The following is a 27,370-nucleotide window of genomic DNA, read 5'->3' as shown; positions in this document are numbered from 1 at the left end:
CTGTTTCAATTTTACTCTGACCACTGTATAAGAATGGAGCACAGAAAAATTTGGCGCCAGGCTAATGTGGTAAGTGGACTTGACCCTTATAATCAGACGATTTCTAACGGTTTGCAAACAGCGTTTAGTGTAATGGAAATTTTCCGTGCTCGCTTATTATTCCACAAATAATTCTTCTCAGCGAATTTATCTCCATCCACGTGTTTGCAGTTGCTTACATATTCACGATCAATCGTTATCATAATTACTGGCAATCTCGTCTCCGTTCGATCAAGTCGTGACTTTTCACTGTAGTTGAAAAAAAACACGCGTTGAGCCCGAGAATTTTGTGGCGGATTTTCGAAAAAAGTGCTGACAGTAAACCGTGTTGCGAAATGATGGTTGATAAGGTCGAAGTCGATGCTGCGGTGGTGAGGCGTGTCGAGGCTATGTATACGTATGTATATAATGAAAATGTTCCGTCCGAGAAACAGCCGACGACGATAAGTGACCGTCACGTGACACAGCGCGTGCTGTTGCCGAGTGGGGCAAGTAACCCGCCCCCATCCGTAAGTGCAGCAGTAGTAAAGTTTCTCGGCAAGAGGAGACTCGAGCTTAAGGTCACAAGGTTCGCGATTATATTCGTCGGAGGCAATTTTCCATAAAACACGTATCCCGCGCAGTATCTCGTCTGAAGTTCAGGTTATTGGTTGTTCAATAACGTAATTAAAGTTTACCTACGAAGATTGAAAACAAGGTGCGAGATGAGGGATCTGAATAAGCTTCCAAGTCAGCCTCTTAACTTGTTTGCTTCAAATGGAGTTAACAAGAGTTACTCGAGCACTAGCAACATTTCCGTCTCCTCGATTTCTACGGTAAGTTATCTAATTCCCTTATAATCTTCATCAAACTCTACTGTAGGGCGAGGGTGTTACACGGGATAATTTAGGATTGAATTTTATGTTCAAGTTCCGTACCTTGTGAAAAATCGAAGTAAATAATTCCATCCATCACGCACTCGTTTTGAACAATGCACTTTGATCGGTTGTCACATCTTCGAACGCGAATTAACATTACCAATAATGGGTTTTCGATTTATCGGTTTCACGAAAGTTTAACACAGTTAAAAAGTATAACACTGAGATTCATATTTCACAAAGCATTGTAAACAAAAAAAAAATGAAATTACATTGAATAATAACGACAGTCCTGTGACAGTTTCAATGACTAACGTTCAGGCATTCGATACTTTTTGTGATTCACATCCATATTCCAAGGTTGACAACATTAACCGATTCTGCGAATTTATCATAGCAACATTTATCACAGAGTTGATCTTGAAGACCAACAACGTGAATCGTAGACTTTAAGCAAAGAGAGACGGGTGTAAGTACCGATTAACGGTTTTTTGACTCAGCATGAACCTTTGACCCAATATACGCGCGTTATCAGTAATGAGCGTTGAGTCATTGAGTCAATATGTGCGGTGACAAAAGACTATCGACGTTCCATATTCTATCATAATAGGGAGATATGGCACAGCAGGAGTATTTATGTAAAATCAAGGAACCGAAGAATTACTACCTGAATATTGCTTGGCCTTATCGCAGTAGCTCAATGGTTTTACGCCCGCATATACGTACAACGATTTGATTTTACAGGGAGATGAGTCAGTCTTTGACCCTTACTGCGTCGAGGGAAATCCACAAAAAATCACCTGCGAAGACGTGACCTCAGCCGCGTTCAAAATCAAGTCGGGGATAATCAACACACCATGTGCGGTATGTAAATATCACTGTATATCGAGCAATCGGAAGTCTTCGATTCACTTCCAATTGCACAAACATCATTTTTCATGACACTCACCCGAAACCTCCGTCGAACAGAGATCCCGGCTGTCGGACTCCATGGGCATGGAGCTGTACCTGAAGAAGGACTTCCTGCAAACCACGGGAAGCTTCAAGGAGCGAGGCGCTCGCTACGCTTTGCTGATGCTCTCCGACGAGCAGAAACGTAACGGAGTGATATCGGCCTCCCTGGGCAACCATGCCTTGGCACTTTGCTACCATGGGGCAAAACTTGGAATACCGGTGACAGTCGTGATGCCGGCTGTGGCGCCGATCATGAAAATCGCAGCGTGCAAACAGCACGGCGCAACGGTCGTCGTCCAGGGTTCGGACATGGGTGAGGCCAAGCAGAACGCCATGCAGATCGGCAAGGAAAAGGGCCTCGTCTACATCAACGGGTAGGAACAATATTCCCGACTCAGTTTGGCGTCTATGTCCACTGTCACAAGTGTGATATGCGGTCTTTCCCTCCTCCAGCTACGATCATCCGCACATCATGGCCGGTCAAGGAACATTGGGATTGGAGGTCGTGGAGCAGGTTCCAGATATCGATGCCGTTGTCGTTCCCGTCGGAGGAGGAGGTCTCATCGCCGGTGTTGCACTGGCGATAAAAACCCTGCATCCGCATGTGAAAGTTATAGTAAGAATCGGAAGAATCAGAAGCATTAATTCCAACGTATCCTAAAATACTGTATAACAGAGTAGTTCCTTATTTGACATTTTTTTTTTTTTTTTATAATGAGCCACTCGAAATATATGTGATAAATACTAAAAGAAACTGGTGGAAGTAGGAAAATATTTTGACTTCTAAATATTTTCTTACTTTCTCTGGGTTTTACGGCAAATTTTTCGAGGGACACGTTAGAGAGAGAAAAAAAGTTAAAAAGTAATGAAACTGTACAATTCTTTCTCTCCAAAAGGCCTCTCAGAACCGTTTTTTCACTTTTCACCGATTTTTCCCAGGGCGTCGAGTCCCACAGGTGCGCAAGTTTCACGGCAGCCCGGGCAGCCGGTCGTCCAACTTACACACCAATCGAATCGACTCTAGCCGATGGTCTGGCCGTCCCTATGGTCGGCTACAACGCCTTCGTTACTGCCGATCCGCTGATTGACAAGCTAGTCGTCGTCAAGGAGGAGTGGATCGCCATAGCGATCTTGAAGTTGGTCGAAAATGAGAAGTGCATAGTCGAGGGTGCCGGAGCTACGGGATTGGCCGCCATTCTCGCAGGACAGCTCGACGAACTGAAAGGAAAAAGGTGAGGTGACACCATTTGAGTTCGCAACCAAAGATTCCAACATCTCTCAAGCAGCTCATTAGGAAAGTAACGGCTCAGTTCCTCCAACGAAGAGCTGAACGATGTTCCGATCGCCATCGTTTCAAATGCCACACCAACTTAGTAGTTTCGTAACTCATAAAACAATTTTGTACAATTTTACGAGCTTTTGGAATGTGATTTCTTGTAGTTCGAATGCATAATGTTCCTGACAGTACCTGTAAGACCTTTTTTCCTGGGACTCCGGTTTTCCCGTTTTCTGATACGCGATCCCGCAGGAAGATGGTAGGTATACGGCAAGGAGTAGCGATCCTTGAGAAACAACGAAGCATGGGGGTGGTGGTTCTTCGTCAGTCGTTCCATCCAGAGTTCGCGCGTCATTCCGTCGTCGTTTCCGGGCGTCGTTACGTAACGACCCGAAACGAAGTATAATCGTAAAAGTTAATTAACCGTTAAACGGGCCATCCCTTAGCCCGCACCTCTTCGAGGGCGTTGCCGCCTCACCTACATCGGTTAAAATCTGTTTTAGAGTGGTCCTTCCCCTCTGCGGTGGCAACATAGATACGACGATCCTGGGTAGGTGCCTGGAGCGCGGACTTGCCGCCGAGGGTCGCCTCCTCAAGTTCACAGTGACGGTGTCCGACCGTCCAGGAGGGATCTCCGAGCTCTGCAAGATGGTCGCCGACATCGGGGTGTCCATAAAAGACATCATGCACGAGCGGGCCTGGATCATGTCGGACATATTCAGCGTCGAGGTCAAGGTCGTATGCGAGACCAGGGACGCCCATCACGCCCGACAGCTACAGGAAATGCTCTACAAGAACTACAGGAGGGTTGTTTTTGGCAACAGTTCCGAATTTTCAAACGGTGACGATCGATCCTTCACAGGGTGCTAGATTGTAAACCAGTTATGACGCTACCGCATTAGATCAAATGCGTTCAATCCGCGTTCAAACCGAAATCAAGATTAACCATCGATAGTTTTTGAATCGCCTTAGACTGAAACGACATTGAGGACGTGTATTATCGAAAAATGACTTAGCGTTGCTACTGAATTATTTCTCTCGACGTTGACTCTAGATGATATTTTCAACGCTTACTTTAACTGATCGTGGATAAAAGAAGGCAACTCGTTCAGTTGTGTGAACATTGTAATGTGTAACTTTTATTTATTCCTATTTCTGATCTTGTGGTTATGGGTCAAACGTTTCTGTACATATTATACACCTACCTATAGTTCGCATAGCTGTAACGAAAGATAAAATTGTTAATCAATAATTCTGGGTATTATACATGGGGTATCTGGGTAAAAGTTTTGTTAATAAAGAATGTTTGATTAGTATTGCGGTTTTATACTTAAAAATTGATAGCCTATACTCCCTGAGAATGTGAAAAGGGGGTTTCTTTCTGTGGTAAAAAACCTCGGCAGGGGGTCTGAGTTTAATCCTAGATCCAAGAAAATGGTGGCTAGAGAAAATCTCTCCGATAAAAATCCCCGCAGGATAAAATCATCTATGACAGAAAAAACAAAGAAAAAAAAAAATGAAAAAATTAAAAAACAGATTAAATTAAATTGACGAGGAAAATATAAATTTCTGCAGTGAGAATTTTTTCAATGGGGGATTTTTTCAGGGGAGATTTTCAAAGAGGATATTGTGGATGGTAAGCAAGAAAATTAATGCTGGCTACCATCCAACCTTGGATCGTTTAATAAGTCGAAGACGATGATCGGGGTCCCCGAGTAAGGCGGGGGAGAATTGGCTGAGTCGTAATAAATGTCATGGCGACTTTTGGTCGGGACATTGAATTAAACGAGTTTCAGCTACCGGTTACATTTCCTGAGGGGCAACCTGCGGAGCGGGGAAACCAGAACCTTGGTGATTTCGGTCACGTCAAGCCTTCTGGGTGCTGCGCAGCCAGCGCTCGTCGCTCCGACTTGGAACAACCCGCACATCCTCTGACACGCTACATTTAACGTCGAACGAACTTCGTATCATAATTGGATGTATTAAATCCTGATGCCCGTGACAAGCTGGGATTAGTGCTTGCTCGATTGTGCCCCGACACCGCTGCCGACAAACTCGTCGCGTATCTCGCCAGCTTAATTCGTCGTTATACCGAAACGCAGCTTGGCGAAACAACTGGCAGTCAAGCCTGAATTTTTTACTTTCTACATTAACAAGGATCCCAGGTCAATCCCTCTGAATCGTTTTTTTTTTCTTTTCTTTTGTAACATGTTATGGTAGACTAAAAACTGAGCGACCAAGAATAAATCAGGACATCAAAAGTGTGAAGAAAAAAGCTGAGGGTGTACAAATAATTTGAAATCACAAATCGAATAGTGATACTTTTTTTAGCAATATCTTATGAATATGTAATTTAATTCGGTTGTTCACAATAATGAACATCGATCGAATCACCGCGTTCATCATACTCTCACTGTCGGCCCAAGGAGCAAAAGCAGCGACTATTTTCTAGGTTGAGCTAGGACTTAAGGGGGGAACCCAGTTTAGACCGATCGAAAAATCGTCTGTTTTTTTATTGCATGAATCGTTAGTATAACTATTCAAGAATATGTGGTCAAAATTTCAAAGCAAAATTCCCATTAGTTCGAATGCAATGAGCACTTAAGTGACCGCCCGTCGGTTCTGTGAAGAAGCGCACGGTAATTATAACGGAGCGGTCGCCCAGACCCTTCTTTTCCAGCTACCTGCCTCAGTACCGCTGTACTATTGAATAATAGAATGACGCATATGAGCAAGAAGAGGGATTGCTATACGATGCTGGAATAGCTGATTAACCGGTGAGCATTTTTTATAATTAATTATTGCCTTGAATTTCTCGTTTTCGCTACATTTTATTTCAAACGCGTTTTTCTCGAAACGACGTTTTTTCGACTTGCGTACATTCTAGCTCAAAAAGTTATTGATCAATCGTTCTGAAATTTGGTGTAGATATTCTTTATTCAATTCCACGTGATATGAACCTAATTCGGGGATTATGTTGTTATTATAAAGATATGTTCTTATGCAAGAAAGATGAAAAAATATAGTATAAAAACATGACATTGTGTTCAAGCACCTCAAAAACATGCAATTTTCAATTTGTTTGATCAAAATTAGGTTCATATTCTTAGAAAGTATGTTTTTAATGAAAAAAAAAAACCCGACGATTACAGATAAAAATTGCGACGTCAGGGATGTACGCAAGCCAAATGCTCGGACGGCAATCGCCCATGGACTGCACGCGGCAACTCCACTATTTCCGGCGGAAATCATTTGAAAAAATTTCAAAGTGTACTTGAAAACATAAATAAAATATCCTCCAAGTTTAAACATTTTGTGGTTATTCCTTTCTGGTTAAAAAAAATCATGAAAAACAGCAAAATTTCGACCTCATAAACCGGTTTCCCCCTTTAAGGAAATTTACCGATTATTATGATTCACACAATGATGCAGCAATGATTATAGTCAAATTCGATCCAGAATGTGCATTCTGGCAATGAAATTTATTCACCCTCTTGAAAACCAGCAAATCTTTACGGTATTACAGATTTGTCGCTGTAAAATGTCAGCACGAAACAATTAGTAGGTGAATATTCGATGATCAAGTAAGAGCCACTTGAGCTTATATTTAAGATAGATTTAAGATCTACACATTTGGATGGGGTCAAAGCTGGATCACCTATACATGTGCGATGACCGAATTTCAACTAATCATTACAGCGAGACTTACAGAATAGTGCAATGTGGTTTCTTTCCAGTTTTTTCTGGCTAGATATCAGAGAGCGAGGTCATTGATTCGTAGTCGTTGGTTGGATTGCGTTTTTTTATTGAGTCACCTGACTGAGGTCCGGCGAGAGTGACTGTTTCAATTTTACTCTGACCACTGTATAAGAATGGAGCACAGAAAAATTTGGCGCCAGGCTAATGTGGTAAGTGGACTTGACCCTTATAATCAGACGATTTCTAACGGTTTGCAAACAGCGTTTAGTGTAATGGAAATTTTCCGTGCTCGCTTATTATTCCACAAATAATTCTTCTCAGCGAATTTATCTCCATCCACGTGTTTGCAGTTGCTTACATATTCACGATCAATCGTTATCATAATTACTGGCAATCTCGTCTCCGTTCGATCAAGTCGCGACTTTTCACTGTAGTTGAAAAAAAACACGCGTTGAGCCCGAGAATTTTGTGGCGGATTTTCGAAAAAAGTGCTGACAGTAAACCGTGTTGCGAAATGATGGTTGATAAGGTCGAAGTCGATGCTGCGGTGGTGAGGCGTGTCGAGGCTATGTATACGTATGTATATAATGAAAATGTTCCGTCCGAGAAACAGCCGACGACGATAAGTGACCGTCACGTGACACAGCGCGTGCTGTTGCCGAGTGGGGCAAGTAACCCGCCCCCATCCGTAAGTGCAGCAGTAGTAAAGTTTCTCGGCAAGAGGAGACTCGAGCTTAAGGTCACAAGGTTCGCGATTATATTCGTCGGAGGCAATTTTCCATAAAACACGTATCCCGCGCAGTATCTCGTCTGAAGTTCAGGTTATTGGTTGTTCAATAACGTAATTAAAGTTTACCTACGAAGATTGAAAACAAGGTGCGAGATGAGGGATCTGAATAAGCTTCCAAGTCAGCCTCTTAACTTGTTTGCTTCAAATGGAGTTAACAAGAGTTACTCGAGCACTAGCAACATTTCCGTCTCCTCGATTTCTACGGTAAGTTATCTAATTCCCTTATAATCTTCATCAAACTCTACTGTAGGGCGAGGGTGTTACACGGGATAATTTAGGATTGAATTTTATGTTCAAGTTCCGTACCTTGTGAAAAATCGAAGTAAATAATTCCATCCATCACGCACTCGTTTTGAACAATGCACTTTGATCGGTTGTCACATCTTCGAACGCGAATTAACATTACCAATAATGGGTTTTCGATTTATCGGTTTCACGAAAGTTTAACACAGTTAAAAAGTATAACACTGAGATTCATATTTCACAAAGCATTGTAAACAAAAAAAAAATGAAATTACATTGAATAATAACGACAGTCCTGTGACAGTTTCAATGACTAACGTTCAGGCATTCGATACTTTTTGTGATTCACATCCATATTCCAAGGTTGACAACATTAACCGATTCTGCGAATTTATCATAGCAACATTTATCACAGAGTTGATCTTGAAGACCAACAACGTGAATCGTAGACTTTAAGCAAAGAGAGACGGGTGTAAGTACCGATTAACGGTTTTTTGACTCAGCATGAACCTTTGACCCAATATACGCGCGTTATCAGTAATGAGCGTTGAGTCATTGAGTCAATATGTGCGGTGACAAAAGACTATCGACGTTCCATATTCTATCATAATAGGGAGATATGGCACAGCAGGAGTATTTATGTAAAATCAAGGAACCGAAGAATTACTACCTGAATATTGCTTGGCCTTATCGCAGTAGCTCAATGGTTTTACGCCCGCATATACGTACAACGATTTGATTTTACAGGGAGATGAGTCAGTCTTTGACCCTTACTGCGTCGAGGGAAATCCACAAAAAATCACCTGCGAAGACGTGACCTCAGCCGCGTTCAAAATCAAGTCGGGGATAATCAACACACCATGTGCGGTATGTAAATATCACTGTATATCGAGCAATCGGAAGTCTTCGATTCACTTCCAATTGCACAAACATCATTTTTCATGACACTCACCCGAAACCTCCGTCGAACAGAGATCCCGGCTGTCGGACTCCATGGGCATGGAGCTGTACCTGAAGAAGGACTTCCTGCAAACCACGGGAAGCTTCAAGGAGCGAGGCGCTCGCTACGCTTTGCTGATGCTCTCCGACGAGCAGAAACGTAACGGAGTGATATCGGCCTCCCTGGGCAACCATGCCTTGGCACTTTGCTACCATGGGGCAAAACTTGGAATACCGGTGACAGTCGTGATGCCGGCTGTGGCGCCGATCATGAAAATCGCAGCGTGCAAACAGCACGGCGCAACGGTCGTCGTCCAGGGTTCGGACATGGGTGAGGCCAAGCAGAACGCCATGCAGATCGGCAAGGAAAAGGGCCTCGTCTACATCAACGGGTAGGAACAATATTCCCGACTCAGTTTGGCGTCTATGTCCACTGTCACAAGTGTGATATGCGGTCTTTCCCTCCTCCAGCTACGATCATCCGCACATCATGGCCGGTCAAGGAACATTGGGATTGGAGGTCGTGGAGCAGGTTCCAGATATCGATGCCGTTGTCGTTCCCGTCGGAGGAGGAGGTCTCATCGCCGGTGTTGCACTGGCGATAAAAACCCTGCATCCGCATGTGAAAGTTATAGTAAGAATCGGAAGAATCAGAAGCATTAATTCCAACGTATCCTAAAATACTGTATAACAGAGTAGTTCCTTATTTGACATTTTTTTTTTTTTTTTATAATGAGCCACTCGAAATATATGTGATAAATACTAAAAGAAACTGGTGGAAGTAGGAAAATATTTTGACTTCTAAATATTTTCCTACTTTCTCTGGGTTTTACGGCAAATTTTTCGAGGGACACGTTAGAAAGAGAAAAAAAGTTAAAAAGTAATGAAACTGTACAATTCTTTCTCTCCAAAAGGCCTCTCAGAACCGTTTTTTCACTTTTCACCGATTTTTCCCAGGGCGTCGAGTCCCACAGGTGCGCAAGTTTCACGGCAGCCCGGGCAGCCGGTCGTCCAACTTACACACCAATCGAATCGACTCTAGCCGATGGTCTGGCCGTCCCTATGGTCGGCTACAACGCCTTCGTTACTGCCGATCCGCTGATTGACAAGCTAGTCGTCGTCAAGGAGGAGTGGATCGCCATAGCGATCTTGAAGTTGGTCGAAAATGAGAAGTGCATAGTCGAGGGTGCCGGAGCTACGGGATTGGCCGCCATTCTCGCAGGACAGCTCGACGAACTGAAAGGAAAAAGGTGAGGTGACACCATTTGAGTTCGCAACCAAAGATTCCAACATCTCTCAAGCAGCTCATTAGGAAAGTAACGGCTCAGTTCCTCCAACGAAGAGCTGAACGATGTTCCGATCGCCATCGTTTCAAATGCCACACCAACTTAGTAGTTTCGTAACTCATAAAACAATTTTGTACAATTTTACGAGCTTTTGGAATGTGATTTCTTGTAGTTCGAATGCATAATGTTCCTGACAGTACCTGTAAGACCTTTTTTCCTGGGACTCCGGTTTTCCCGTTTTCTGATACGCGATCCCGCAGGAAGATGGTAGGTATACGGCAAGGAGTAGCGATCCTTGAGAAACAACGAAGCATGGGGGTGGTGGTTCTTCGTCAGTCGTTCCATCCAGAGTTCGCGCGTCATTCCGTCGTCGTTTCCGGGCGTCGTTACGTAACGACCCGAAACGAAGTATAATCGTAAAAGTTAATTAACCGTTAAACGGGCCATCCCTTAGCCCGCACCTCTTCGAGGGCGTTGCCGCCTCACCTACATCGGTTAAAATCTGTTTTAGAGTGGTCCTTCCCCTCTGCGGTGGCAACATAGATACGACGATCCTGGGTAGGTGCCTGGAGCGCGGACTTGCCGCCGAGGGTCGCCTCCTCAAGTTCACAGTGACGGTGTCCGACCGTCCAGGAGGGATCTCCGAGCTCTGCAAGATGGTCGCCGACATCGGGGTGTCCATAAAAGACATCATGCACGAGCGGGCCTGGATCATGTCGGACATATTCAGCGTCGAGGTCAAGGTCGTATGCGAGACCAGGGACGCCCATCACGCCCGACAGCTACAGGAAATGCTCTACAAGAACTACAGGAGGGTTGTTTTTGGCAACAGTTCCGAATTTTCAAACGGTGACGATCGATCCTTCACAGGGTGCTAGATTGTAAACCAGTTATGACGCTACCGCATTAGATCAAATGCGTTCAATCCGCGTTCAAACCGAAATCAAGATTAACCATCGATAGTTTTTGAATCGCCTTAGACTGAAACGACATTGAGGACGTGTATTATCGAAAAATGACTTAGCGTTGCTACTGAATTATTTCTCTCGACGTTGACTCTAGATGATATTTTCAACGCTTACTTTAACTGATCGTGGATAAAAGAAGGCAACTCGTTCAGTTGTGTGAACATTGTAATGTGTAACTTTTATTTATTCCTATTTCTGATCTTGTGGTTATGGGCCAAACGTTTCTGTACATATTATACACCTACCTATAGTTCGCATAGCTGTAACGAAAGATAAAATTGTTAATCAATAATTCTGGGTATTATACATGGGGTATCTGGGTAAAAGTTTTGTTAATAAAGAATGTTTGATTAGTATTGCGGTTTTATACTTAAAAATTGATAGCCTATACTCCCTGAGAATGTGAAAAGGGGGTTTCTTTCTGTGGTAAAAAACCTCGGCAGGGGGTCTGAGTTTAATCCTAGATCCAAGAAAATGGTGGCTAGAGAAAATCTCTCCGATAAAAATCCCCGCAGGATAAAATCATCTATGACAGAAAAAACAAAGAAAAAAAAAAATGAAAAAATTAAAAAACAGATTAAATTAAATTGACGAGGAAAATATAAATTTCTGCAGTGAGAATTTTTTCAATGGGGGATTTTTTCAGGGGAGATTTTCAAAGAGGATATTGTGGATGGTAAGCAAGAAAATTAATGCTGGCTACCATCCAACCTTGGATCGTTTAATAAGTCGAAGACGATGATCGGGGTCCCCGAGTAAGGCGGGGGAGAATTGGCTGAGTCGTAATAAATGTCATGGCGACTTTTGGTCGGGACATTGAATTAAACGAGTTTCAGCTACCGGTTACATTTCCTGAGGGGCAACCTGCGGAGCGGGGAAACCAGAACCTTGGTGATTTCGGTCACGTCAAGCCTTCTGGGTGCTGCGCAGCCAGCGCTCGTCGCTCCGACTTGGAACAACCCGCACATCCTCTGACACGCTACATTTAACGTCGAACGAACTTCGTATCATAATTGGATGTATTAAATCCTGATGCCCGTGACAAGCTGGGATTAGTGCTTGCTCGATTGTGCCCCGACACCGCTGCCGACAAACTCGTCGCGTATCTCGCCAGCTTAATTCGTCGTTATACCGAAACGCAGCTTGGCGAAACAACTGGCAGTCAAGCCTGAATTTTTTACTTTCTACATTAACAAGGATCCCAGGTCAATCCCTCTGAATCGTTTTTTTTTTTCTTTTCTTTTGTAACATGTTATGGTAGACTAAAAACTGAGCGACCAAGAATAAATCAGGACATCAAAAGTGTGAAGAAAAAAGCTGAGGGCGTACAAATAATTTGAAATCACAAATCGAATAGTGATACTTTTTTTAGCAATATCTTATGAATATGTAATTTAATTCGGTTGTTCACAATAATGAACATCGATCGAATCACCGCGTTCATCATACTCTCACTGTCGGCCCAAGGAGCAAAAGCAGCGACTATTTTCTAGGTTGAGCTAGGACTTAAGGGGGGAACCCAGTTTAGACCGATCGAAAAATCGTCTGTTTTTTTATTGCATGAATCGTTAGTATAACTATTCAAGAATATGTGGTCAAAATTTCAAAGCAAAATTCCCATTAGTTCGAATGCAATGAGCACTTAAGTGACCGCCCGTCGGTTCTGTGAAGAAGCGCACGGTAATTATAACGGAGCGGTCGCCCAGACCCTTCTTTTCCAGCTACCTGCCTCAGTACCGCTGTACTATTGAATAATAGAATGACGCATATGAGCAAGAAGAGGGATTGCTATACGATGCTGGAATAGCTGATTAACCGGTGAGCATTTTTTATAATTAATTATTGCCTTGAATTTCTCGTTTTCGCTACATTTTATTTCAAACGCGTTTTTCTCGAAACGACGTTTTTTCGACTTGCGTACATTCTAGCTCAAAAAGTTATTGATCAATCGTTCTGAAATTTGGTGTAGATATTCTTTATTCAATTCCACGTGATATGAACCTAATTCGGGGATTATGTTGTTATTATAAAGATATGTTCTTATGCAAGAAAGATGAAAAAATATAGTATAAAAACATGACATTGTGTTCAAGCACCTCAAAAACATGCAATTTTCAATTTGTTTGATCAAAATTAGGTTCATATTCTTAGAAAGTATGTTTTTAATGAAAAAAAAAAACCCGACGATTACAGATAAAAATTGCGACGTCAGGGATGTACGCAAGCCAAATGCTCGGACGGCAATCGCCCATGGACTGCACGCGGCAACTCCACTATTTCCGGCGGAAATCATTTGAAAAAATTTCAAAGTGTACTTGAAAACATAAATAAAATATCCTCCAAGTTTAAACATTTTGTGGTTATTCCTTTCTGGTTAAAAAAAATCATGAAAAACAGCAAAATTTCGACCTCATAAACCGGTTTCCCCCTTTAAGGAAATTTACCGATTATTATGATTCACACAATGATGCAGCAATGATTATAGTCAAATTCGATCCAGAATGTGCATTCTGGCAATGAAATTTATTCACCCTCTTGAAAACCAGCAAATCTTTACGGTATTACAGATTTGTCGCTGTAAAATGTCAGCACGAAACAATTAGTAGGTGAATATTCGATGATCAAGTAAGAGCCACTTGAGCTTATATTTAAGATAGATTTAAGATCTACACATTTGGATGGGGTCAAAGCTGGATCACCTATACATGTGCGATGACCGAATTTCAACTAATCATTACAGCGAGACTTACAGAATAGTGCAATGTGGTTTCTTTCCAGTTTTTTCTGGCTAGATATCAGAGAGCGAGGTCATTGATTCGTAGTCGTTGGTTGGATTGCGTTTTTTTATTGAGTCACCTGACTGAGGTCCGGCGAGAGTGACTGTTTCAATTTTACTCTGACCACTGTATAAGAATGGAGCACAGAAAAATTTGGCGCCAGGCTAATGTGGTAAGTGGACTTGACCCTTATAATCAGACGATTTCTAACGGTTTGCAAACAGCGTTTAGTGTAATGGAAATTTTCCGTGCTCGCTTATTATTCCACAAATAATTCTTCTCAGCGAATTTATCTCCATCCACGTGTTTGCAGTTGCTTACATATTCACGATCAATCGTTATCATAATTACTGGCAATCTCGTCTCCGTTCGATCAAGTCGCGACTTTTCACTGTAGTTGAAAAAAAACACGCGTTGAGCCCGAGAATTTTGTGGCGGATTTTCGAAAAAAGTGCTGACAGTAAACCGTGTTGCGAAATGATGGTTGATAAGGTCGAAGTCGATGCTGCGGTGGTGAGGCGTGTCGAGGCTATGTATACGTATGTATATAATGAAAATGTTCCGTCCGAGAAACAGCCGACGACGATAAGTGACCGTCACGTGACACAGCGCGTGCTGTTGCCGAGTGGGGCAAGTAACCCGCCCCCATCCGTAAGTGCAGCAGTAGTAAAGTTTCTCGGCAAGAGGAGACTCGAGCTTAAGGTCACAAGGTTCGCGATTATATTCGTCGGAGGCAATTTTCCATAAAACACGTATCCCGCGCAGTATCTCGTCTGAAGTTCAGGTTATTGGTTGTTCAATAACGTAATTAAAGTTTACCTACGAAGATTGAAAACAAGGTGCGAGATGAGGGATCTGAATAAGCTTCCAAGTCAGCCTCTTAACTTGTTTGCTTCAAATGGAGTTAACAAGAGTTACTCGAGCACTAGCAACATTTCCGTCTCCTCGATTTCTACGGTAAGTTATCTAATTCCCTTATAATCTTCATCAAACTCTACTGTAGGGCGAGGGTGTTACACGGGATAATTTAGGATTGAATTTTATGTTCAAGTTCCGTACCTTGTGAAAAATCGAAGTAAATAATTCCATCCATCACGCACTCGTTTTGAACAATGCACTTTGATCGGTTGTCACATCTTCGAACGCGAATTAACATTACCAATAATGGGTTTTCGATTTATCGGTTTCACGAAAGTTTAACACAGTTAAAAAGTATAACACTGAGATTCATATTTCACAAAGCATTGTAAACAAAAAAAAAATGAAATTACATTGAATAATAACGACAGTCCTGTGACAGTTTCAATGACTAACGTTCAGGCATTCGATACTTTTTGTGATTCACATCCATATTCCAAGGTTGACAACATTAACCGATTCTGCGAATTTATCATAGCAACATTTATCACAGAGTTGATCTTGAAGACCAACAACGTGAATCGTAGACTTTAAGCAAAGAGAGACGGGTGTAAGTACCGATTAACGGTTTTTTGACTCAGCATGAACCTTTGACCCAATATACGCGCGTTATCAGTAATGAGCGTTGAGTCATTGAGTCAATATGTGCGGTGACAAAAGACTATCGACGTTCCATATTCTATCATAATAGGGAGATATGGCACAGCAGGAGTATTTATGTAAAATCAAGGAACCGAAGAATTACTACCTGAATATTGCTTGGCCTTATCGCAGTAGCTCAATGGTTTTACGCCCGCATATACGTACAACGATTTGATTTTACAGGGAGATGAGTCAGTCTTTGACCCTTACTGCGTCGAGGGAAATCCACAAAAAATCACCTGCGAAGACGTGACCTCAGCCGCGTTCAAAATCAAGTCGGGGATAATCAACACACCATGTGCGGTATGTAAATATCACTGTATATCGAGCAATCGGAAGTCTTCGATTCACTTCCAATTGCACAAACATCATTTTTCATGACACTCACCCGAAACCTCCGTCGAACAGAGATCCCGGCTGTCGGACTCCATGGGCATGGAGCTGTACCTGAAGAAGGACTTCCTGCAAACCACGGGAAGCTTCAAGGAGCGAGGCGCTCGCTACGCTTTGCTGATGCTCTCCGACGAGCAGAAACGTAACGGAGTGATATCGGCCTCCCTGGGCAACCATGCCTTGGCACTTTGCTACCATGGGGCAAAACTTGGAATACCGGTGACAGTCGTGATGCCGGCTGTGGCGCCGATCATGAAAATCGCAGCGTGCAAACAGCACGGCGCAACGGTCGTCGTCCAGGGTTCGGACATGGGTGAGGCCAAGCAGAACGCCATGCAGATCGGCAAGGAAAAGGGCCTCGTCTACATCAACGGGTAGGAACAATATTCCCGACTCAGTTTGGCGTCTATGTCCACTGTCACAAGTGTGATATGCGGTCTTTCCCTCCTCCAGCTACGATCATCCGCACATCATGGCCGGTCAAGGAACATTGGGATTGGAGGTCGTGGAGCAGGTTCCAGATATCGATGCCGTTGTCGTTCCCGTCGGAGGAGGAGGTCTCATCGCCGGTGTTGCACTGGCGATAAAAACCCTGCATCCGCATGTGAAAGTTATAGTAAGAATCGGAAGAATCAGAAGCATTAATTCCAACGTATCCTAAAATACTGTATAACAGAGTAGTTCCTTATTTGACATTTTTTTTTTTTTTTTATAATGAGCCACTCGAAATATATGTGATAAATACTAAAAGAAACTGGTGGAAGTAGGAAAATATTTTGACTTCTAAATATTTTCCTACTTTCTCTGGGTTTTACGGCAAATTTTTCGAGGGACACGTTAGAAAGAGAAAAAAAGTTAAAAAGTAATGAAACTGTACAATTCTTTCTCTCCAAAAGGCCTCTCAGAACCGTTTTTTCACTTTTCACCGATTTTTCCCAGGGCGTCGAGTCCCACAGGTGCGCAAGTTTCACGGCAGCCCGGGCAGCCGGTCGTCCAACTTACACACCAATCGAATCGACTCTAGCCGATGGTCTGGCCGTCCCTATGGTCGGCTACAACGCCTTCGTTACTGCCGATCCGCTGATTGACAAGCTAGTCGTCGTCAAGGAGGAGTGGATCGCCATAGCGATCTTGAAGTTGGTCGAAAATGAGAAGTGCATAGTCGAGGGTGCCGGAGCTACGGGATTGGCCGCCATTCTCGCAGGACAGCTCGACGAACTGAAAGGAAAAAGGTGAGGTGACACCATTTGAGTTCGCAACCAAAGATTCCAACATCTCTCAAGCAGCTCATTAGGAAAGTAACGGCTCAGTTCCTCCAACGAAGAGCTGAACGATGTTCCGATCGCCATCGTTTCAAATGCCACACCAACTTAGTAGTTTCGTAACTCATAAAACAATTTTGTACAATTTTACGAGCTTTTGGAATGTGATTTCTTGTAGTTCGAATGCATAATGTTCCTGACAGTACCTGTAAGACCTTTTTTCCTGGGACTCCGGTTTTCCCGTTTTCTGATACGCGATCCCGCAGGAAGATGGTAGGTATACGGCAAGGAGTAGCGATCCTTGAGAAACAACGAAGCATGGGGGTGGTGGTTCTTCGTCAGTCGTTCCATCCAGAGTTCGCGCGTCATTCCGTCGTCGTTTCCGGGCGTCGTTACGTAACGACCCGAAACGAAGTATAATCGTAAAAGTTAATTAACCGTTAAACGGGCCATCCCTTAGCCCGCACCTCTTCGAGGGCGTTGCCGCCTCACCTACATCGGTTAAAATCTGTTTTAGAGTGGTCCTTCCCCTCTGCGGTGGCAACATAGATACGACGATCCTGGGTAGGTGCCTGGAGCGCGGACTTGCCGCCGAGGGTCGCCTCCTCAAGTTCACAGTGACGGTGTCCGACCGTCCAGGAGGGATCTCCGAGCTCTGCAAGATGGTCGCCGACATCGGGGTGTCCATAAAAGACATCATGCACGAGCGGGCCTGGATCATGTCGGACATATTCAGCGTCGAGGTCAAGGTCGTATGCGAGACCAGGGACGCCCATCACGCCCGACAGCTACAGGAAATGCTCTACAAGAACTACAGGAGGGTTGTTTTTGGCAACAGTTCCGAATTTTCAAACGGTGACGATCGATCCTTCACAGGGTGCTAGATTGTAAACCAGTTATGACGCTACCGCATTAGATCAAATGCGTTCAATCCGCGTTCAAACCGAAATCAAGATTAACCATCGATAGTTTTTGAATCGCCTTAGACTGAAACGACATTGAGGACGTGTATTATCGAAAAATGACTTAGCGTTGCTACTGAATTATTTCTCTCGACGTTGACTCTAGATGATATTTTCAACGCTTACTTTAACTGATCGTGGATAAAAGAAGGCAACTCGTTCAGTTGTGTGAACATTGTAATGTGTAACTTTTATTTATTCCTATTTCTGATCTTGTGGTTATGGGCCAAACGTTTCTGTACATATTATACACCTACCTATAGTTCGCATAGCTGTAACGAAAGATAAAATTGTTAATCAATAATTCTGGGTATTATACATGGGGTATCTGGGTAAAAGTTTTGTTAATAAAGAATGTTTGATTAGTATTGCGGTTTTATACTTAAAAATTGATAGCCTATACTCCCTGAGAATGTGAAAAGGGGGTTTCTTTCTGTGGTAAAAAACCTCGGCAGGGGGTCTGAGTTTAATCCTAGATCCAAGAAAATGGTGGCTAGAGAAAATCTCTCCGATAAAAATCCCCGCAGGATAAAATCATCTATGACAGAAAAAACAAAGAAAAAAAAAAATGAAAAAATTAAAAAACAGATTAAATTAAATTGACGAGGAAAATATAAATTTCTGCAGTGAGAATTTTTTCAATGGGGGATTTTTTCAGGGGAGATTTTCAAAGAGGATATTGTGGATGGTAAGCAAGAAAATTAATGCTGGCTACCATCCAACCTTGGATCGTTTAATAAGTCGAAGACGATGATCGGGGTCCCCGAGTAAGGCGGGGGAGAATTGGCTGAGTCGTAATAAATGTCATGGCGACTTTTGGTCGGGACATTGAATTAAACGAGTTTCAGCTACCGGTTACATTTCCTGAGGGGCAACCTGCGGAGCGGGGAAACCAGAACCTTGGTGATTTCGGTCACGTCAAGCCTTCTGGGTGCTGCGCAGCCAGCGCTCGTCGCTCCGACTTGGAACAACCCGCACATCCTCTGACACGCTACATTTAACGTCGAACGAACTTCGTATCATAATTGGATGTATTAAATCCTGATGCCCGTGACAAGCTGGGATTAGTGCTTGCTCGATTGTGCCCCGACACCGCTGCCGACAAACTCGTCGCGTATCTCGCCAGCTTAATTCGTCGTTATACCGAAACGCAGCTTGGCGAAACAACTGGCAGTCAAGCCTGAATTTTTTACTTTCTACATTAACAAGGATCCCAGGTCAATCCCTCTGAATCGTTTTTTTTTTCTTTTCTTTTGTAACATGTTATGGTAGACTAAAAACTGAGCGACCAAGAATAAATCAGGACATCAAAAGTGTGAAGAAAAAAGCTGAGGGTGTACAAATAATTTGAAATCACAAATCGAATAGTGATACTTTTTTTAGCAATATCTTATGAATATGTAATTTAATTCGGTTGTTCACAATAATGAACATCGATCGAATCACCGCGTTCATCATACTCTCACTGTCGGCCCAAGGAGCAAAAGCAGCGACTATTTTCTAGGTTGAGGTAGGACTTAAATAAGGCCGTAGGCCGTAATCCAGTGGTGAGAGGTCATGGGACCGCGCGGGCCACTGTATGGTAGGACTTCCCCTGCCGATCCAGCGATCAGGGAATTCTTGGTCGAGGTATTCCCTTACTCGTTGCGTAAAATGTTGTGGCGCCCCATCCTATTGGAACCATACTCTTGGACCCTGAAAAATACAGTCAAAGAATAATATTTATATTATTATGAACGATGTTCGTATTATCATTTTAAATTCTTATTTTTCAATTGTTATGAGTAATTGTTGAAATAATTCAATCGACGATGAATGAAATCATGATGATGATTTTACTGTTAATATTACTGTCAGAATCTTGGAAAACCGAAGCTTCGGGTAACTGCACTGAGATTTGATCCCAGGTCCTCTCGATTTCCTGTCAACTGCTCTGCAACCAGTGTTGGGCCTAATCGATAGGATTTGATTTACGAATTACAATTGTAATTTATAATTGAAAGAATTAAGATCGCAGTCTACAATCGCCTTGCAAAATCATATTGAGCCCATTTTATAATTACTTTGGCCATCGTGATTTTCATAAACTTCTCAGTCAACATGGGGGACCACGATCTTACATTATTATCATTAACTTCATTACTGTTATCATCATCATCATTAATAGTATTATTTATAATCTACCTAGGTATAACTTGAATAAATTGTACTTACGTTCCCGTCAATCGCTCTGATTGCAGGTGTAATCTGCTCCCTGAGTAGCTGCAAATATCTTTCCCCATTAAGGGCGTTGCCTAGCTAGAAAGCGCGGGCTACTCCGCTTCCCGCGTTAACCGTGGCGAGAGAGAGGGTAAAGAAACAAGTGAGACGGAGCAACCGAGCTGTCGCCGGAGTGGGGCGGGTGACGCGGCTAGCCTCTTCCACCCCTCACGGGCATTCGGTTTCAAATACTTTTAAACAGCCCAGTGTATCGCGCTCGGCACGACGCAGCACCTGATGAATAATAGAAAAAAAAGTAGACTCCTTTCAGATTCCACTTGAAAAATTTACCAGTGATACAGAATTTAATAAGGAACCCGAAACTATTTTTTTATAATTCGAAAACTTGTCATTAATGAGGTAAAAATCGTCAAACATTTGAATTGTTTATAAAAATTGGGATTTTCAATAATGTTCAACATTGCATTTTTTTTATGAAAGCTTATTCGTTCACCTTCCGAATACACTGTAAATGATGTCTTTACGTCGAATAGAACCGGATATATGCGAGCTCCTTTTGCATCAAAATTGAATGATTGTCTTGTAACTTTCGAAAACAAACATAATTCGGACGAACACCAAAATGCGTGTCGATTCTTTTTACCTTTATTTCATGTGAAAAAAAGTATGAATAGATTGAAAAAATACGAGGTCATTTTTTGATTGACGTGACGTAGAATTCCTTATACGTATGTTGATATAGATATACATTCTTCATATTTCAACGAAAATTATATTCACCGGCGTCCGTATTTTTACGCAATGCGATCACGTGACTGGTAATAGTCTAATGGCCGGTATTCATAGTCAGGTTCGATTTGCAGGACTGTCTTGAGGCAGCTCAAAGCATAGCTTGATCGGCTGAGAGCTGTTCCTAATACAGTCTCGAAAATAATACGTAACTATTTACGAATACCGGCCAGACGTCGTCACAGGTCATTTTAAATTGAAAATGGAACGAATAGCTGTGAGCAAATTCATGATATAACAACGAAAATATCATCAATCTCCCAGGTCTCACCACGTGGAGGTCGCTATCAAACAGAGACCCGCCTAACCCGTCCCTACCTCCCAACCATGATCGGGTTTGCACCAAACAAATACAAAATGATAAAAAATAATATAAAATGGTAAAAGTAAAATTGAACTCGTTTCAAATTAATAAACATAATCACGAAATCTGTATGAGAAGGATCTCATAGAAATTAAATTGAAACAGTATAAGTGAAACATGACAGTAATCTTGATAAAGAAAATTGATATAACAAAGCATCGAGCATTGTGTACATTACATGGCTAAATAAATTCTATAGAAAGCGCAAACTATGGAAAGTAGTACGTCACGAGTGCAGGTCACAGATAGTAATGAAAAAATAGGCTATCGAATATTTACATAATATATAGGTATACACGCAGTCTGGTCCGACTGCAGAAAGTATTCCTGGAATGAATAATCAGATATATAATTATAACGATATGACTAGCAAATTTTTAGCACAGTAATACATATAACTAACTAAACATAAATCACAGAAATATTGCACGTAAGCTATATACAAAGCTATTATATTTATGTACATATGTACATATATTTATATTACAGTGTTTTGTCGTCTGTCGGTCGTGAATTTACCGTTTCTTACGCGCGGCCTTATCTGGGCTTCGATGATTTGAGGGGGTTCGCGGATTGAGCGTTGTCGGGCGCGTCTAGAATCTACGATCTCGGGTTACAAACAAAAGTAAAAAAAATCTGCTCATTTATTCTCCATTTTTTCGGTCTAGAATTTATCGTCACGTTTTATTTTATCAAAAATCAATCCCTTTGGCGTCCAAACTATGAAATAGCACCACTTCCTATTCGTAATGTGTAGAAGACCTTGGACCTGATACATGTAATTATGAGAAAGCTCTAACTTGGCTTTTCCACCGATTATTTTCGTCTCAAATATTAATTCTGTATTCCAAAAATCTATCGAGCGAGCGCAGCGAGCGAGCAAAATTCTTAAATGTTCAAGCGAAATCCCACAAAAAGTACTGATATCCCCAAAAAGCACCTCTGGTGCAAAAACCTTTCCCCAAGTATATTAATGTGACAGCCACCCACATAACAGCCACCTACAAAACTGTCATCAAATCAGATGCTGCTGCCAAGTATAATTTATTTAGAAGCTAATGATGATTTTGATATACTATAACTAATATAATGACGAAAAAAAAAATTGAAATCGAAATTGAAATTGAAAAAAAAAAATAATTTTTATTGAAATAAAAAAAATTGGAGATAGTGGTAAAAGGCGGGCTTTTTTAAAACAAGCACAAGAAAATACAAGTCGAGTTATATCAATGTTGTAATGGCAATATAAACATGGGCCCGCCAAGTACCACGTACTCCAATTTTTTTTTTTTTTTTATCAAATTTTTTTTTTTTTTTTTTTGAATTTCAATTTTGATTTCAATTATTTTTTTTTGTCATCATTAGTTATAGTATATCAAAATCATCTTTAGTTTCTAAATAAATTATACTTGGCAGTAGTATCTGATTTGATGACAGTTTTGTAGGTGGCTGATTTGTAAGTAATGTGTGCATGTATGATTACCCCAGAATTACGTCAAGTTCATTTATAAAAACAAAACGCGCGTATTTTAGTGGCCTAATACGTACGCGCCGTATTTACTTTGTATGGAAAATTCTGTCAGGTATATTGTAATTTTACCTTGGATACTTAGGTAGTCACAATAAGTGATAAGAATATTCCTTATGATCGACAAAGTGTAAACACTCATGCTAATTGCCGAATATCGATTTCGATCATTTAACCTGAACACGTAACAAATTGATGACATATTTTAGCGACTAATGCAAACCGGGCTAGTACCACACGTCACAATGCATTCTAGTTTATATTTTCGCATGTATAAAAAAACTAGAGAATGAATGTATACTGCTCTTATGAACAGCACTATCGGCTCTTGAAAGTACCTTCTTAAATTAAAGCCCTGCGATTGTTCGTACTCAAGTGATTGAATCTCGAAGTCAGAGAGGGTGCACCATCAATCGTATAAATAATTCGATTTACCTCCTTTTTTCCTGAAATTTAGCCAAAATCTTTATGCCGGGTCGTTTCCTCTTCTTCAAAGACACATTCCCTCTCTTCTTAGCCATCGCGGGAATAAATACTGATTCGAAATAATAAAAAACACTGTAGAAAAACACAAGCAAAAATAAAAGCGCGGAACACTATCCACGTGCCGAGCGACGAGGATTCGAAGGAGGGGAATTGTAGTGGGGGGTGTTGAGTCTACTCTCCTCGCCTATAATTCGCATGGTCGCCGGCCAACGCAGTCGTGGCGCTAGCAGCCGCCCGCCTTTTGCGCGAAAAATTTGTTGTTTTATGCTTCGTGATTTTCCTTCTCATTTCCTCATTTTTGAAGATACTTAGGTTCTTAGGGAGTCATTTTGAAGATAAAGAATAGATCTGTGTCGCCTTTTTCGCCGAATTGCGAAAAAAAATTCACTGTCCGCTGTGTTTCACTTCAAACATAACGTACTTTCAAGTACGTTTTACGCAAATCTGAAAGCGAAATCGAAAATTCGGCAAAAAAAGGCGACACAGATCTATCCTTTACCTTCAAAATGACCCCCTAAGAACCTAATTATCTTCAAAAATGAGGAAATGAGAAGGAAAATCGTGAGTCTCTGTTTGCGCGCGCTCTTCGAGGCATAGGCAACGCCCTTAAGATTTCCGTCGATGAAAAACGGCCCGATAATGTGACCGTCGACAACATCCACCCAAATGTTGACCTTGACAGGGTACTGTGTTCGATTTCCAAGGAAAACATAGGGATTATGTTGGGACCACGCTCTTGTATTCTGCCTATTCGGCATTCCCACTAAAAACACCGTGCTCTCATCACTGAAGCACACTCTGAGCCCCGTATTTTGATCATAAATGTTCATCGTCTGTTCGCAAAATATGAGGCGTCGTCCTGCATCGCCAGGCAGAAGCTCTTGGTGTTTCTGCAGCTTGTACGCTTTGTATCCCGCCGCACGCAATAAATTTATCATTTACTTTTTCAATAAAAAAATGTACAACCCTGTTCTTCATAAAGTAAAATTTTTATTTAGTATTGTTCGCGATTGATTTGCGGAAAGATGCAACGATTACATGTCAATAACTCGTACAGATTGAACGCTATATTCATTTGTTCGTCGTTACCATACAGCAACCACAAATCAACAGATGGTTTTGCATTATTACGGCGTCTATTCGCGATTGAAGCGTTGTTTACTTCGGTATGCAATAATTGAATCTGCTTTCCAATTTAGTACTGCCAAAAATGCCGAATTGTAAATTCAGTGTTGAAGAAAAAGTGGCGATTTTGAGACAACGTTACGAGGCAGCGAGATATCGACTCATTTCACGCCAACGTACCCAAATCGCCCGATCCCATCGCATAATACGATACGTAAAATTGTAATACGGTTCGAACAAGAAGGAAGTGTCGATGGAAGAACAGTAAAGGTATCGCAGCCGAACAGACACACAAGTTATGAGACAAAATTAGCGCTATATTTGTGTGCCGAAGAAGATCCGATGAAACCTGCAAGCCGTATCGCTCAAGAGATAGGAATTTCAAAATCTTCGGTATAAATGTATTGCGTGCGGTGGGATACAAAGCGTACAAGCGTACAATCACGGCACGTTTCAAATTATTGTTTTACTTAGTGCAATACGAAATTAAAAGTGATATTATGAGCCACATTATCATCAAATGTGGATTTCAGAATATCCATGCAGAATTCTTTCGCGGAAAATTTTGTCGAAAGGTAAGTAAATGCACGAAACATATGAGATATTCTTTCAAATTCATTTTAATTTTTACTACGTATTTGTTTTTAGGATCATCGTAGTACTCACAATACGATGATCAATTAATTAAACATTTCTAGGGTATAAACTATTCCAAAGCCATCATGTTCAGGAGGTCGTTGAAATTCATGATGAAGCTAGTGGAGAACGAATCGTCCGTGGGAAAGTAATACCGCAGACGAAAGTACATAATCCGCCGTACGAAGTGAAATCAGAGGTATGTATTAATTATGAGATGAATGAATAGTTCAATAATAATGTAAAAAAATATATTTTCAGGAACTTTGCGTCTATACGTGCAAAACAGAAATGGAAAATGGAGATGTATCTCCTTATCAAAAAAATATAAATAATAAAGGATTAATTATATTGGTCATTGAAATTAGATTTAGAGAACTACATTTTTTATTTCGGTTTAAAGCAACATTAACAAATGACAGATTTTCTTTCATTATTAAGAATGGGTATAGAATGTGAAACTAATAATATATTATTGGTGGAGACTATTTCATCTTTAAGGATAAGCATGAAATTTTGAACTAATAATATTTATAGATGAAAAACAATGAAATGAAAGATAACTTGCACGTGATTCTCTAAAAATGTTGATGCGAGATTTTAAATTAAACATGATTAAAATTTAGCATATTTGTTTCGATTTTTATATATGCTGGTTTTACTGCGTATACATTACTTAAAAACATCTCACATCGTTAACGCAGTAATGAATATTGAATACTGTATGATTTGATTTGTAGCTTCTGTTTGTGTATATATACATTATTTACATACATATTCAACAATATTACATACATATTCACAAATATTACACGTATATATACATATGTTACGTGGGGGTGAGGGTGTACTGAGCGGTGGTAGTTAATGATTAATTGAATAATCAAGCTCCCACGTAACGACAATGAATAATTATTAAAACTAAGAAAAGACCTACCTTTCGATAAGCCGGTAATTTGTAGGATCGTGTTGCTATAGTCCTGTACAGGTCTGTGAGGTGTGTTTAAATTGTTGAGGCAATTTTATAATAATAAAAATGGGAAAAAGGTAGTTCAAAATAAATGTTTAATATGATTTAACTGGTAAAAGATGAAGTATATTCTGTTTCGATTTGGCGATTGAAATGTCTGGTAACAATCAATGGTGATAATGATATATGAGCCGAAAGTAACAATTTATAAAGTGTTCAAGTTTATACAAATCGTGTGTTATACTATTCTAAAGGATATTATTATTTGGTACCAGGAACATCTACTCTGAACGGTGGTTAACTAACTGGTCGTGATTATTCGATATAGTATCTCTCTTTTTAAATTATCTTAAATCAATTATATATACTATTGTTAAGTCTTATTGGTTAATTCTTGGAAACAATAAGTACGATTTAATTGGGGGTAGTGAAGCTAGCCACCAATTCTAGACTTGCTATTACTGAAGTAAATTTTGATTAAAAAGGTGAAACAAAAATTCGTTCAATTTCGAAAATTAACACTCGGATTGACTTAGCTTTAGGTGAATCGGTCGACGAGATTGAGAGCCGTCGGATCGTGTCGGTCTGCGTCGGTAGAAATCTGGACCAGGGCCTCACCTCAAGTTTGGAAGAGTTGATCAATCGAAGGATGTTGAACGTCGGTCACTTACTCTTTGTAGATTTGGAATATCTTATTATCGAAAGCTTGAAAGTGTCTATTTTCTGATTTTGATGTATGTTAAAAATGATTGCAACGATTTATTTATTAAAAACGATAGTGTAATTATTATTATTATCACTTAAAATTACCTGATTCGGTTGAATCAGGGCCGAACTCAATTTAATTATGGAAAATGGAATGGCATAAAAATGTCTATTCGCGAAATGATGAGATTTAGTAAAGCACAGAAAAGGTGGAAACGTAGAAGATAGTGAGTCTCTTGCAGCTAACAGAATAACTGAATGCTCGGTTTTGACGAATTAGCGCGAGACTTTAGGTCGGTCACAACTAAGATTTTCCAAACGCTACTCTTGCTCGAGAGGGCTCATCCGGGTAGACGTCCACGCACTTCGCGACTTGACAGACGAAAGACGCGGCTTCTTGGGCCCGAGGGTCCAAGGAGCTGCAGTTGTAATTAGTTACAACGGTAATTAGCCAATGAGGTGCGAGGGCGACCTCCTGGTGCCCAAATCCACATGGTCAGCGTTACTTCTCGCTCTTCGACGGTGTTCCGACGATTCTCAAT

The 27,370-nt window shown here is 41.2% G+C and overlaps 3 protein-coding genes across 4 annotated transcripts; all 3 read left to right on the top strand.

Annotated features, from left to right (window-relative positions):
- The first annotated feature begins 535 nt into the window (after nucleotides 1-535).
- On the top strand, nucleotides 536-4,442 carry LOC124214684 (L-threonine ammonia-lyase-like). Its single transcript, XM_046617230.2, has 6 exons — nucleotides 536-854; nucleotides 1,641-1,760; nucleotides 1,866-2,224; nucleotides 2,304-2,466; nucleotides 2,790-3,082; nucleotides 3,630-4,442. The coding sequence occupies exons 1-6, from the start codon at nucleotides 744-746 to the stop codon at nucleotides 3,994-3,996; spliced, it is 1,413 nt and encodes a 470-aa protein (XP_046473186.1). The 5' UTR covers nucleotides 536-743; the 3' UTR covers nucleotides 3,997-4,442.
- Nucleotides 4,443-7,500: 3,058 nt separating this feature from the next.
- Nucleotides 7,501-11,407, top strand: LOC124214677 (L-threonine ammonia-lyase-like). Its single transcript, XM_046617215.2, has 6 exons — nucleotides 7,501-7,819; nucleotides 8,606-8,725; nucleotides 8,831-9,189; nucleotides 9,269-9,431; nucleotides 9,755-10,047; nucleotides 10,595-11,407. The coding sequence occupies exons 1-6, from the start codon at nucleotides 7,709-7,711 to the stop codon at nucleotides 10,959-10,961; spliced, it is 1,413 nt and encodes a 470-aa protein (XP_046473171.1). The 5' UTR covers nucleotides 7,501-7,708; the 3' UTR covers nucleotides 10,962-11,407.
- Nucleotides 11,408-13,939: 2,532 nt separating this feature from the next.
- Nucleotides 13,940-18,373, top strand: LOC124214651 (L-threonine ammonia-lyase-like). Of its 2 annotated transcripts, none has more exons than XM_069134529.1 (6): nucleotides 13,940-14,000; nucleotides 15,572-15,691; nucleotides 15,797-16,155; nucleotides 16,235-16,397; nucleotides 16,721-17,013; nucleotides 17,561-18,373. In XM_069134529.1, exons 1-6 carry the CDS (start codon nucleotides 13,965-13,967, stop codon nucleotides 17,925-17,927), a joined length of 1,338 nt encoding a protein of 445 aa, XP_068990630.1. In that variant the 5' UTR covers nucleotides 13,940-13,964; the 3' UTR covers nucleotides 17,928-18,373. The 2 variants fall into 2 exon arrangements, with proteins under 2 accessions (XP_068990630.1, XP_046473106.1); XM_046617150.2 differs by lacking the exon at nucleotides 13,940-14,000 and adding an exon at nucleotides 14,479-14,785.
- The last annotated feature ends 8,997 nt before the right edge of the window (nucleotides 18,374-27,370 follow it).

This window comes from Neodiprion pinetum, chromosome 3 (assembly GCF_021155775.2).
Source record: "Neodiprion pinetum isolate iyNeoPine1 chromosome 3, iyNeoPine1.2, whole genome shotgun sequence".
Classification (NCBI taxonomy): domain Eukaryota; kingdom Metazoa; phylum Arthropoda; class Insecta; order Hymenoptera; family Diprionidae; genus Neodiprion; species Neodiprion pinetum.
The sequence above is the reverse complement of the archived record's forward strand: the minus strand, read 5'-3'. Positions and strand labels throughout refer to the sequence as shown.